The sequence below is a fragment of the Oreochromis aureus genome, linkage group 20 (genome assembly GCF_013358895.1).
Source record: "Oreochromis aureus strain Israel breed Guangdong linkage group 20, ZZ_aureus, whole genome shotgun sequence".
NCBI classification, from domain to species: domain Eukaryota; kingdom Metazoa; phylum Chordata; class Actinopteri; order Cichliformes; family Cichlidae; genus Oreochromis; species Oreochromis aureus.
This window is the reverse complement of record NC_052961.1, coordinates 33,909,493-33,924,256: the sequence shown is the minus strand read 5'-3', so window position 1 is coordinate 33,924,256 and position 14,764 is coordinate 33,909,493. Positions and strand designations below refer to the sequence as shown.

The window sequence follows — 14,764 nt, the reverse complement described above, 5'->3', positions numbered from 1 at the left end:
GCAGCATTTAACAAGGCATAGGTGGCGCTCTAGAGCCATTTCTCAGTGCTCATATGTAAAACCATTAAAATACAAAATTTTTCACCAGACCTGGCATGTGTGCAAAATTTCATGAGTTTTGAGCATGTTAAAGCCCTCAAAAAGGCAATTCATTTCAATGAAAATAATAATAATAATAATAATAATAATAATAATAATAATAATAATAAACAGAGCAGATACAATAGGGCCTTCGCACTCTCAGTGCTCGGGCCCTAATTAAAGCTGCAAGCAGCGATATGAGGGCCCTCGCACTTTTGGCGTCGAGCCAAGCCCAACACCTAAAACCAGCGCTTCCGATCTGATGTCACATTGATGGAATTCATGCATTTAACCACCAGCTAAAATTTCATCTCATTCAACCATTATTATAGTCGTCCCACTAGGTGGCGCTCTAACCATTACTGACAAATGGCATAACAAACATTTCCGAGCTCGAGTCTCATCATGCCTGCGACCTTTGGGAGAGATTGGACATTGTGTTTTTGAGCGACAGCAGGTTACTGCTTTTGGCGAGTGATTGAAACTCCACGTGCCGCCATGACCACCCGTTTCCCTGAACGTAAAAGCTTCGCAATTTAACATCACAAAGGTCTTTAGATTCCACACACAGGAGATCGCGTAAATCTAATGAAATCCCTTGGAGGAGTTCGTCAAAGTATGAGGCCTGAAAAGAGGGAAAATGTCGCCAAATTTACACATTAATTTTAAAATGGCTGACTTCCTGTTGGATTTGGGATATTGCTCCAAGAGACTTTTTGTACATCTTGATATCTCCAATAAGCTTGCCAGGTTTCAAACTCATACATAAAACACAGAGCAGGGGCTGTTGTTTTGAAATTTTGTAGGGGGCGCTGTGGAGCCATTTTGTGCTGTTCAAGGAAAATGAACATATAAAAGAAATCCTCATCACATTAGAGGTGTGCGCCAAATTTTCAAGACTTTTAAACTTTTCAAGCCCCTCAAAAGCCACTTTATCTTTCATGGTGAACTGCGTTGCCACCAGGGTGCGGCGTTCAGTTTATAGTCACAATTTTCTCACTGAAGCATCAAGAGGGACTGATGGTGATATTCACCGCTTTTGAGGTGGCCACGATGAACCTGTGAAAATCAGTACAATAAAAGGAAAGACATGACATTTCCTGGTGCCACTAGGTGGCGCTCTACGTATTCCTGACAATGGGCATATCAATCTGTTCAGGGCGGGTCTGACATCATCCCTGTAAAATCTGGTATTGATCACATTGGATTTCATTGAGTTACACTAATTTGTTTCTTCATGGCGAGACCTCAATGTTCGCCATGCTGCTGGGGTCACACCCTTCAGCGAAAACTCACAGTTTTCTCTGTAACCCAAGACCAACTCCTTAAGGCTTTCCTGGAGAAATTTGAGGCTGCAGATGTCACCCATTACAATACTGTACCCCAAAGTGTAAAACATGACATTTCCTGTTCCCACTAGGTGGCGCTGTCCCTGATGTCAAATATGGCAGTTGAAATATGTTCAGGGTGGAGCCTTATCATGTGTGTCCACTTTGGTCAAGGTCGGACAATGTATGACAGAACGAGAGGCAATAAGATTTTCATGGCGAGTCATCGAAATTCGCCGTGGCGCCACGGCCTCACCGTGTCCCGAAAACTCAAAAGCTCCGCAATTTAACATGGCCCAGGTGTGTAGTTGACACTGACCAAATATGAAGCTTGTACGATGAAATTCCAATGAGGAGTTCGCAAAAGTTCGAGGCATGGAAATGGCAAAATTAGAGCCAAAATGTCACCTTCACTTCCAAATGGCGGACTTCCTGTTGGGTTTGCATCAATGGTCCCATAGACTTTTTTGTTCGTCTTGGCATGATACACATGTGTGCCAGATTTCATACATGTAGCTCAAACGATGTGTTCGTGAGGCAGCATTTAACAAGGCATAGGTGGCGCTCTAGAGCCATTTCTCAGTGCTCATATGTAAAACCATTAAAATACAAAATTTTTCACCAGACCTGGCATGTGTGCAAAATTTCATGAGTTTTTGAGCATGTTAAAGCCCTCAAAAAGGCAATTCATTTCAATGAAAAATAATAATAATAATAATAATAATAATAATAATAATAATAATAATAAACAGAGCAGATACAATAGGGCCTTCGCACTCTCAGTGCTCGGGCCCTAATTAAAGCTGCAAGCAGCGATATGAGGGCCCTCGCACTTGTAGCGTCGAGCCAAGCCCAACACCTAAAACCAGCGCTTCGATCTGATGTCACATTGATGGAATTCATGCATTTAACCACCAGCTAAAATTTCATCTCATTCAACCATTATTATAGTCGTCCCACTAGGTGGCGCTCTAACCATTACTGACAAATGGCATAACAAACATTTCCGAGCTCGAGTCTCATCATGCCTGCGACCTTTGGGAGAGATTGGACATTGTGTTTTTGAGCGACAGCAGGTTACTGCTTTTTGGCGAGTGATTGAAACTCCACGTGCCGCCATGACCACCCCGTTTCCCTGAACGTAAAAAGCTTCGCAATTTAACATCACAAAGGTCTTTAGATTCCACACACAGGAGATCGCGTAAATCTAATGAAATCCCTTGGAGGAGTTCGTCAAAGTATGAGGCCTGAAAAGAGGGAAAATGTCGCCAAATTTACACATTAATTTTAAAATGGCTGACTTCCTGTTGGATTTGGGATATTGCTCCAAGAGACTTTTTGTACATCTTGATATCTCCAATAAGCTTGCCAGGTTTCAAACTCATACATAAAACACAGAGCAGGGGCTGTTGTTTTGAAATTTTGTAGGGGCGCTGTGGAGCCATTTTGTGCTGTTCAAGGAAAATGAACATATAAAAGAAATCCTCATCACATTAGAGGTGTGCGCCAAATTTTCAAGACTTTTAAACTTTTCAAGCCCCTCAAAAGCCACTTTATCTTTCATGGTGAACTGCGTTGCCACCAGGGTGCGGCGTTCAGTTTATAGTCACAATTTTCTCACTGAAGCATCAAGAGGGACTGATGGTGATATTCACCGCTTTTGAGGTGGCCACGATGAACCTGTGAAAATCAGTACAATAAAAGGAAAGACATGACATTTCCTGGTGCCACTAGGTGGCGCTCTACGTATTCCTGACAATGGGCATATCAATCTGTTCAGGGCGGGTCTGACATCATCCCTGTAAAATCTGGTATTGATCACATTGGATTTCATTGAGTTACACTAATTTGTTTCTTCATGGCGAGACCTCAATGTTCGCCATGCTGCTGGGTCACACCCTTCAGCGAAAACTCACAGTTTTCTCTGTAACCCAAGACCAACTCCTTAAGGCTTTCCTGGAGAAATTTGAGGCTGCAGATGTCACCCATTACAATACTGTACCCCAAAGTGTAAAACATGACATTTCCTGTTCCCACTAGGTGGCGCTGTCCCTGATGTCAAATATGGCAGTTGAAATATGTTCAGGGGTGGAGCCTTATCATGTGTGTCCACTTTGGTCAAGGTCGGACAATGTATGACAGAACGAGAGGCAATAAGATTTTCATGGCGAGTCATCGAAATTCGCCGTGGCGCCACGGCCTCACCGTGTCCCGAAAACTCAAAAGCTCCGCAATTTAACATGGCGCAGGTGTGTAGTTGACACTGACCAAATATGAAGCTTGTACGATGAAATTCCAATGAGGAGTTCGCAAAAGTTCGAGGCATGGAAATGGCAAAATTAGAGCCAAAATGTCACCTTCACTTCCAAATGGCGGACTTCCTGTTGGGTTTGCGTCAATGGTCCCACAGACTTTTTGTTCGTCTTGGTATGATTCACATGTGTGCCAAATTTCATACATGTAGCTAAAACGATGTGTTCGTGGGGCTGCATTTAACAAGGCATAGGTGGCGCTACAGAGCCATTTCCCAGTGCTCATATGTAAAACCATTAAAATACAAAATTTTTCACCAGACCTGGCATGTGTGCAAAATTCCAAGAGTTTTCGAGCATGTTAAAGCCCTCAAAAGGCCCTTCTTTTGCCTGAATAATAATAATAATAATAATAATAATAATAAACGGAGCAGATACAATAGGGCCTTTCTGACTCTCAGTGCTCGGGCCCTAATTAAAGCTGCAAGCAGCGATATGAGGGCCCTCGCACCCCGGTAGCGTCGAGCCAAGCCCAACACCTAAAACCAGCGCTTCGATCTGATGTCACATTGATGGAATTCATGCATTTAACCACCAGCTAAAATTTCATCTCATTCAACCATTATTATAGTCGTCCCACTAGGTGGCGCTCTAACCATTGCTGACAAATGGCATAACAAACATTTCCGAGCTCGAGTCTCATCACGCCTGCGAACTTTGGGAGAGATTGGACATTGTGTTTTTGAGCGACAGCAGGTTACTGGTTTTTGGCGAGTGAGTGAAACTCCACGTGCCGCCATGACCACCCGTTTCCCTGAACGTAAAAAGCTTCGCAATTTAACATCACAAAGGTCTTTAGATTCCACACAGGAGATCGCGTAAATCTAATGAAATCCCTTGGAGGAGTTCGTCAAAGTATGAGGCCTGAAAAGAGGGGAAAATGTCGCCAAATTTACACATTAATTTTAAAATGGCTGACTTCCTGTTGGATTTGGGATATTGCTCCAAGAGACTTTTTGTACATCTTGATATCTCCAATAAGCTTGCCAGGTTTCAAACTCATACATAAAACACAGAGCAGGGGCTGTTGTTTTGAAATTTTGTAGGGGGCGCTGTGGAGCCATTTTGCGCTGTTCAAGGAAAATGAACATATAAAAAGAAATCCTCATCACATTAGAGGTGTGCGCCAAATTTCAAGACTTTTAAACTTTTCAAGCCCCTCAAAAGCCACTTCATCTTTCATGGTGAACTGCGCTGCCACCAGGGTGCGCCGTTCAGTTTATAGTCACAATTTTCTCACTGAAGCATCAAGAGGGACTGATGGTGATATTCACCGCTTTTGAGGTGGCCACGATGAACCTGTGAAAATCAGTACAACAAAATGAAAGACATGACATTTCCTGGTGCCACTAGGTGGCGCTCTACGTATTCCTGACAATGGGCATATCAATCTGTTCAGGGCGGGTCTGACATCATCCCTGTAAAATCTGGTACTGATCAGATTGGATTTCATTGAGTTACACTAATTTGTTTCTTCATGGCGAGACCTCAATGTTCGCCATGCTGCTGGGGTCACACCCTTCAGCGAAAACTCACAGTTTTCTCTGTAACCCAAGACCAACTCCTTAAGGCTTTCCTGGAGAAATTTGAGGCTGCAGATGTCACCCATTACAATACTGTACCCCAAAGTGTAAAACATGACATTTCCTGTTCCCACTAGGTGGCGCTGTCCCTGGTGTCAAATATGGCAGTTGAAATATGTTCAGGGGTGGAGCCTTATCATATGTGTCCACTTTGGTCAAGGTCGGACAATGTATGACAGAACGAGAGGCAATAAGATTTTCATGGCGAGTCATCGAATTCGCCGTGGCGCCACGGCCTCACAGTAACCCGAAAACTCAAAAGCTCCGCAATTTAACATGGCCCAGGTGTGTAGTTGACACTGACCAAATATGAAGCTTGGACGATGAAATTCCAATGAGGAGTTCGCAAAAGTTCGAGGCATGGAAATGGCAAAATTAGAGCCAAAATGTCAACTTCACTTCCAAATGGCGGACTTCCTGTTGGGTTTAGGACATGGCCATAATAGACTTTTATGTGCGTCTCCTAACGCTAGATATGTGTTCGAGTTTTATACATGTAGGTCATACCCATCTCGGGGCTCGCGTTTCTCATTTTTCTAGGTGGCGCTACTGAGCCAATTTTCCCTGGACATGTCTCACGGACATTAAAATACGTAAATTTTCACCAGACCTGACGCGCCTGCAAAATTTCATGAGTTTTCGAGCATGTTTAGGCCCTCAAAAGGCCGATTCATTTGCCGAAATAATAATAATAATAATAATTAAAGCTGCAAGCAGCGATATGAGGGCCCTCGCACCCCCGGCGCGTCGAGCCAAGCCCAACACCTAAAACCAGCGCTTCCGATCTGATGTCACATTGATGGAATTCATGCATTTAACCACCAGCTAAAATTTCATCTCATTCAACCATTATTATAGTCGTCCCACTAGGTGGCGCTCTAACCATTACTGACAAATGGCATAACAAACATTTCCGAGCTCGAGTCTCATCACGCCTGCGACCTTTGGGAGAGATTGGACATTGTGTTTTTGAGCGACAGCAGGTTACTGCTTTTGGCGAGTGATTGAAACTCCACGTGCCGCCATGACCACCCGTTTCCCTGAACGTAAAAGCTTCGCAATTTAACATCACAAAGGTCTTTAGATTCCACACACAGGAGATCGCGTAAATCTAATGAAATCCCTTGGAGGAGTTCGTCAAAGTATGAGGCCTGAAAAGAGGGAAAATGTCGCCAAATTTACACATTAATTTTAAAATGGCTGACTTCCTGTTGGATTTGGGATATTGCTCCAAGAGACTTTTTGTACATCTTGATATCTCCAATAAGCTTGCCAGGTTTCAAACTCATACATAAAACACAGAGCAGGGGCTGTTGTTTTGAAATTTTGTAGGGGGCGCTGTGGAGCCATTTTGCGCTCTTCAAGGAAAATGAACATATAAAAGAAATCCTCATCACATTAGAGGTGTGCGCCAAATTTCAAGACTTTTAAACTTTTCAAGCCCCTCAAAAGCCACTTCATCTTTCATGGTGAACTGTGTTGCCACCAGGGTGCGCCTGTTCAGTTTATAGTCACAATTTTCTCACTGAAGCATCAAGAGGGACTGATGGTGATATTCACCGCTTTTGAGGTGGCCACGATGAACCTGTGAAAATCAGTACAACAAAATGAAAGACATGACATTTCCTGGTGCCACTAGGTGGCGCTCTACGTATTCCTGACAATGGGCACATCAATCTGTTCAGGGCGGGTCTGACATCATCCCTGTAAAATCTGGTACTGATCAGATTGGATTTCATTGAGTTACACTAATTTGTTTCTTCATGGCGAGACCTCAATGTTCGCCATGCTGCTGGGGTCACACCCTTCAGCGAAAACTCACAGTTTTCTCTGTAACCCAAGACCAACTCCTTAAGGCTTTCCTGGAGAAATTTGAGGCTGCAGATGTCACCCATTACAATACTGTACCCCAAAGTGTAAAACATGACATTTCCTGTTCCCACTAGGTGGCGCTGTCCCTGGTGTCAAATATGGCAGTTGAAATATGTTCAGGGGTGGAGCCTTATCATATGTGTCCACTTTGGTCAAGGTCGGACAATGTATGACAGAACGAGAGGCAATAAGATTTTCATGGCGAGTCATCGAAATTCGCCGTGGCGCCACGGCCTCACAGTAACCCGAAAACTCAAAAGCTCCGCAATTTAACATGGCCCAGGGGTGTAGTTGACACTGACCAAATATGAAGCTTGTACGATGAAATTCCAATGAGGAGTTCGCAAAAGTTCGAGGCATGGAAATGGCAAAATTAGAGCCAAAATGTCACCTTCACTTCCAAATGGCGGACTTCCTGTTGGGTTTAGGACATGGCCATAATAGACTTTTACGTGCGTCTCGAACGTTAGATATGTGTTCGAGTTTTATACATGTAGGTCATACCCATCTCGGGGCTCGCGTTTCTCATTTTTCTAGGTGGCGCTACTGAGCCAATTTTCCCTGGACATGTCTACGGACATTAAAATACGTAAATTTTCACCAGACCTGACGCGTCTGCAAAATTTCATGAGTTTTCGAGCATGTTTAGGCCCTCAAAAGGCGATTCATTTGCCGAAATAATAATAATAATAATAATAATAATAATAATAATAATAATAATAATAATAATAATAAAAACAGAGCAGATACAATAGGGCCTTCGCACTTTTGTGCTCGGGCCCTAATAATAATAATAATTAAAGCTGCAAGCAGCGATATGAGGGCCCTCGCACTTTTGGCGCGTCGAGCCAAGCCCAACACCTAAAACCAGCGCTTCTGATCTGATGTCACATTGATGGAATTCATGCATTTAACCACCAGCTAAAATTTCATCTCATTCAACCATTATTATAGTCGTCCCACTAGGTGGCGCTCTAACCATTACTGACAAATGGCATAACAAACATTTCTGAGCTCGAGTCTCATCACGCCTGCGACCTTTGGGAGAGATTGGACATTGTGTTTTTGAGCGACAGCAGGTTACTGCTTTTTGGCGGTGATTGAAACTCCACGTGCCGCCATGACCACCCCGTTTCCCTGAACGTAAAAAGCTTCGCAATTTAACATCACAAAGGTCTTTAGATTCCACACACAGGAGATCGCGTAAATCTAATGAAATCCCTTGGAGGAGTTTGTCAAAGTATGAGGCCTGAAAAGAGGGAAAATGTCGCCAAATTTACACATTAATTTTAAAATGGCTGACTTCCTGTTGGATTTGGGATATTGCTCCAAGAGACTTTTTGTACATCTTGATATCTCCAATAAGCTTGCCAGGTTTCAAACTCATACATAAAACACAGAGCAGGGGCTGTTGTTTTGAAATTTTGTAGGGGGCGCTGTGGAGCCATTTTGCGCTCTTCAAGGAAAATGAACATATAAAAAGAAATCCCTCATCACATTAGAGGTGTGCGCCAAATTTCAAGACTTTTAAACTTTTCAAGCCCCTCAAAAGCCACTTCATCTTTCATGGTGAACTGCGTTGCCACCAGGGTGCGCCGTTCAGTTTATAGTCACAATTTTCTCACTGAAGCATCAAGAGGGACTGATGGTGATATTCACCGCTTTTGAGGTGGCCACGATGAACCTGTGAAAATCAGTACAACAAAATGGAAGACATGACATTTCCTGGTGCCACTAGGTGGCGCTCTACGTATTCCTGACAATGGGCATATCAATCTGTTCAGGGCGGGTCTGACATCATCCCTGTAAAGTCTGGTACTGATCAGATTGGATTTCATTGAGTTACACTAATTTGTTTCTTCATGGCGAGACCTCAATGTTCGCCATGCTGCTGGGGTCACACCCTTCAGCGAAAACTCACAGTTTTCTCTGTAACCCAAGACCAACTCCTTAAGGCTTTCCTGGAGAAATTTGAGGCTGCAGATGTCACCCATTACAATACTGTACCCCAAAGTGTAAAACATGACATTTCCTGTTCCCACTAGGTGGCGCTGTCCCTGATGTCAAATATGGCAGTTGAAATATGTTCAGGGTGGAGCCTTATCATATGTGTCCACTTTGGTCAAGGTCGGACAATGTATGACAGAACGAGAGGCAATAAGATTTTCATGGCGAGTCATCGAAATTAGCCGTGGCGCCACGGCCTCACAGTAACCCGAAAACTCAAAAGCTCCGCAATTTAACATGGCCCAGGTGTGTAGTTGACACTGACCAAATATGAAGCTTGTACGATGAAATTCCAATGAGGAGTTCGCAAAAGTTCGAGGCATGGAAATGGCAAAATTAGAGCCAAAATGTCACCTTCACTTCCAAATGGCGGACTTCCTGTTGGGTTTAGGACATGGCCATAATAGACTTTTATGTGCGTCTCCAAACGTTAGATATGTGTTCCGAGTTTTATACATGTAGGTCATACCCATCTCGGGGCTCGCGTTTCTCATTTTTCTAGGTGGCGCTACTGAGCCAATTTTCCCTGGACATGTCTCACGGACATTAAAATACGTAAATTTTCACCAGACCTGACGCGTGTGCAAAATTTCATGAGTTTTCGAGCATGTTTAGGCCCTCAAAAGGCCGATTCATTTGCCGAAATAATAATAATAATAATAATAATAATAATAATAATAAATAATAATAATAATAATAATAATAAGAAACAGAGCAGATACAATAGGGCCTTCGCACTTTTGTGCTCGGGCCCTAATAATAATAATAATAATAATAAGAAGAAACAGAGCAGATACAATAGGGCCTTCGCACTTTTGTGCTCGGGCCCTAATAATAATAATAAGAAACAGAGCAGATACAATAGGGCCTTCGCACTTTTGTGCTCGGGCCCTAATAATAATAATAATAATAAGAAACAGAGCAGATACAATAGGGCCTTCGCACTCTCGGTGCTCGGGCCCTAATAATAATAATAATAATAAGAAACAGAGCAGATACAATAGGGCCTTCGCACTTTTGTGCTCGGGCCCTAATAATAATAAGAAACGGAGCAGATACAATAGGGCCTTCGCACTCTCGGTGCTCGGGCCCTAACAATAATAATAATAATGATAATAATAATAATAATAATAATAAACAGAGCAGATACAATAGGGCCTTCGCACTCGAAGTGCTCGGGCCCTAATAATAATAAACGGAGCAGATACAATAGGGCCTTCGCACTCTCGGTGCTCGGGCCCTAATAATAATAAGAAACGGAGCAGATACAATAGGGCCTTCGCACTCTCAGTGCTCGGGCCCTAATAATAAACAGAGCAGATACAATAGGGCCTTCGCACTCTCGGTGCTCGGGCCCTAAAAACCCCCACCCTTTCCTATTGGTCGAAAAAGTACCGTGTCGACCAATCAAAAAATGATATGGCAACATGGCATCTAGTTGTTAAGAAACGGGGGGAAGTTTTAGGAGTGACGGTGGTGTTCTGAGATGTGAGAGATTTGAGACGTTTAGCGCAAATCTTGTGTAGTTAGTGTGTAGTGTAGTCAATAGTTTTGTTGTGTGTGTCAGAACAATGAGGCGGCTGCTGAATGTTACAGGTGTTACAGGAGTGATACAGCTCCTGTTGTCAGGCCTGCAGGTATCAGGCTGTTGTTCTCCTTTATCTCATAGGGGACAGAAATTATTTTTTGGAGTGGCACAAATAATTTGTGTGGCATCAGATTTGATGCAGAACAGCTGATTGTTCTGTAAATAGTTTGAAATGTTTATTTTAAAAAATGCCTTGGCTGCATTAAAAAAAAAAATAGCTGCAAAAAACTTTGTTGTTTGCCAAACTGAGTTACTTTTTTGAAGTAGTAACTATATAATTAATTGCCCAACATTGGTCATTATATGCTGTATTTTGCAGACAGAGAGTTACAGGACTCTCTCCCAGACCACAGACTCATACTCATAATACAAGTCAGAGCTTTATGAAAAAAAAGAAAAGAAAGAAAGTTGTGTTTTCAAAATTGGAGTTCAAGTTATTTTTACTTCCAATAGTGTTAACATACTACACAGGTCATGAACAGGATTTTTTAAATTTTCATTGTAAGTGGGATAAAGCAGTTAATTAAAAGTAGTCTAACATAAATGTAAATGCTGTAATTTGATTATTTTAATAAACCATGTAACTTGGATGGATTAGATGCTGGCGTGACCACAGTGCACACGTTTGATGTCGCTCACAGTGGTCCAAGGGACCGCTCAGGGAGTTTGTGTGTTCGTTCAGACACATGAAATATTTGAGGGAACATTGGTGGAAACATTATGGGTTCGCGGAGTCAGACGTGGATCAAATATTGTGCAGTATTTTGAAGTTCACTAAACATAGATGTTTACATTTTTCATTTATTTTTTTATATTGCAAACATTTGCACTGTAATCAGTATTTGCACACTATTTTATATTATTTTTTGACAATCTTTAAAGCCATTATTCAATACATTGTTATTGTTAAATAAATATCGTCAAATAATCGAGATCTGTGAAAATAATCGTGATTATCATTTTTGCCATAATTGAGCAGCCCTAGTTAAAACTACAAAATCTACTCAGAACTGATGTATATTTACACTTTAATGGATCAAATATTTGAAATTAAAAAAAATAAATAAACTGTGTTTACTTGCTTACATTTTGCTTTTTATGCTTTGCCATTCAGTTTGTTTTTATGTCTTGACCCCTGTACAGCTTGCGTTTATTAAATACCCTTGTTCAGTGTTATGATAATATTGTATGTTTAATATAAACGCACATTACTGGCTGTGTTAGCAGCGCAGAAGTGAATGATTACATGACCCATTGATGGCATGTTTGCTTGTTTTGTTTGTTTGTTTTTTATTTAAAAGGAAAGTACAGGACTCAACTGTGGGACAAGCAAACCGGCTCCTTCCTCCCAGCCACCCCTGGTCTTGGGATGCATGTGGAGATCAAGGATCCAGACACAAAGGTAAACACATGAGAGATAATTTTCCATGGAGTGAACTTGTTCTCAAAATGGTTACAAATGAATGTGCTATGTTCCACAAGTGTAAACTAAGATTTGCAAAATGGTACAATTTGGTTGTATTTTTGAGTAGTCAAAAATACTGGTGTGCTCTGATCCAAATCCAAAGCAATTTGAAAACACGAAAGACAATTTTACAAAATACACTTAAGAAAATTTTTGCTTTCATAAACCTTAGATATGTTTGTTAGTCATTAATCTAAGATGAATGCTATTCTGTTGTGTTGTGAGAATGGTATGGTGATTCAGATGTAGTTATCCCACATTACCTGAATTATATCTATATTTAGATTATACAGCAGATTAGTTATCTTGTACTCACTTCAGAGGATGAGCCAGAGGGATGGCTTATCATGCTGTTCTCTCATCCGCAGAGGCATACTAATTGGCTGTTTTTGTAGCAGAAGACCATCCACCAGGAAGCAGCAGCATATTTGAACCATATATTAACCTCCATAGATTACTGTAAAGGATCTGTAAGTGAAGGGTGACGAGATTTCTTTGTTCATTTAGAAAACAAAAATGTCTGTGATGTTTGAAATAATACAGAAATTCACAAGATTTCCAGATCTTCCAGTTTTCCAGAAGACCTGAACGCTGTTTACGTTTGTGCATCTGTTCTAAGCTGACACTGAAAAGAGTCCCAAAACCCTGTGAGCATCTCTGACTTGATCTGTGGAGGAAGCCTTTTGAAAGCAAAAATCATACAATTTATGTAGCTGAGCTTAAAAATGTGCATAAATGATGAGTATTTATTTAGGTTTGGATATATGCATTTGCAAAAGAGTGGAAAAGTAATGGAGGCCGTAGTTGTGAGTACACACACACATTTGTTAAATCTCAGTTTACCCTTCTGGGTTATAGCATACACTTTTGCAACCCTTTTGATACCAATTTAGCTCCATAGTTTTCTAATACACACCTGCACATGGAACATATACATTAAATCTAAGCATTTGCTGCTTACACATTCCCCAGATCATCCTTTCACGTCAGTATGGATCAGATGGACGGTTCACATTTACCTCCCATACACCTGGAGAGCATCAGATCTGTTTGCATTCAAACTCTACCAAGATGGCTCTATTTGCAGGGGGAAAACTGGTATGTACAGAACTACACCTCTGACTTTTTGAACTGCCCGACTGCTTTCCATTTAAAATAATTATCATTTGTTTAACAATAATTGAGTAGTGTTGGGCAGAGTATAAATGTTTAAAATGTACATTAAATGAGTGGTTTAAAAACTAAACTACCAAAAAGTAGTTGATAAATTGTTAAAAAAAGAATCAAAAAGTGTGATGTTAGTCAAGTGTAGTGTATAAATGGTTAAAACAGGTAGAGATTATTTATATTTGAGCAATTTCAGTTGTTAAGTTTGAAATTGCTAGCTACAAGTAGCTGATAAATGAGCTGAATACCCACAGAAACTAAAATGAATGGCTAATTTAAATAATTAAATGATTAAATTAAGTGATTCAAAAAGATTGTTGATAAATTAGGTCTTAAAGTAATGGTAAAACCCTAGCTACATAAGGGTAAGTTTATAACTGATAAATAATCCTTGTAATATGAAGTTGACCTTGTCACCTAAAAATGTAAAGTTACCCGATTTCTTAAATGAAAACTCAGTCACCCTTTGAAGTATTTGACCTACACATCAGTGTTAGTTAAACAGGATAACACATTTACTTGTGCCTAAAAACGTACATTTCTCCAAAAGTCTAAGACTGAAGGTGAGTTAACTCTACAGGCAATGAAACTACAACAGTGGCAGCCTACCTTAACAATGCTGTTTGATCAGCAGCGACTATGTAGAGCCAAGTCACTAGAAGCACAGCCTTAGATAAACTAAAATTATGGTCTCTTTTTGTATTTTTGCATTATCTATTTATTATCATACATCATAGAATTATGTTAATATATGTTTTGAACACATCAGTGAGCTTAAAAATAGTTTTCACTGATATTGTTTGTTTGTTTTAAATATGTTTTATATATAAAAAAGCCTCTTAACTTTCTGTCTGGTCTTGCACTAGTCTGCACTTCACCTCAGACTGAAGTAGCAAACAATATGCCAGTATCCAGAGAACATACTGTATGTGCTGTAAAATAACACCCATAAATATGGGTGTGTTAACTTATCCTGACTCATTACATCTGTCTTCTGGCTGAACCTAGGCAGAGCTATGCTGGAAATGACCTAAGCCCATTCTGTTCCTTTTGTTTGAGCCTCTTGGAAGGTTTTTCCACCAGATTAGCTGTGGTTCTTGAACCAGTACAGTTCAATATTCTTGGGACCTTGGTGCTAGCATATCCACTATTTTTGAGTGAAAACATCATAATCAAGGATACATTACCAACAAACAATCCCACTGATGTCATCGTTCTTCTTCTGTGGAAGGGAAACCTGCTACTTTTTGCTTCCAGACATGAGTGAAATTTTAAGGTCTAAAAAAAAAAGCATTTCTGGGAGAAAATCAAGAGTGGTTCATAGGGACAATGCGCAGCTGTACCAGATATTTTAAGTCAAA

General features: G+C 40.9%; 1 protein-coding gene across 1 annotated transcript in view; it reads left to right on the top strand.

Annotated features, from left to right (window-relative positions):
* Positions 1–14,764, top strand: part of tmed4 (transmembrane p24 trafficking protein 4) — a 64,801-nt gene that overhangs the window by 48,218 nt on the left and 1,819 nt on the right. The window contains exons 2-3 of the mRNA XM_039604656.1: positions 12,073–12,173; positions 13,209–13,334. Of these exons, the coding sequence (XP_039460590.1) occupies positions 12,073–12,173; positions 13,209–13,334 (227 nt within the window). The remainder of the gene's footprint in view (positions 1–12,072; positions 12,174–13,208; positions 13,335–14,764) is intronic.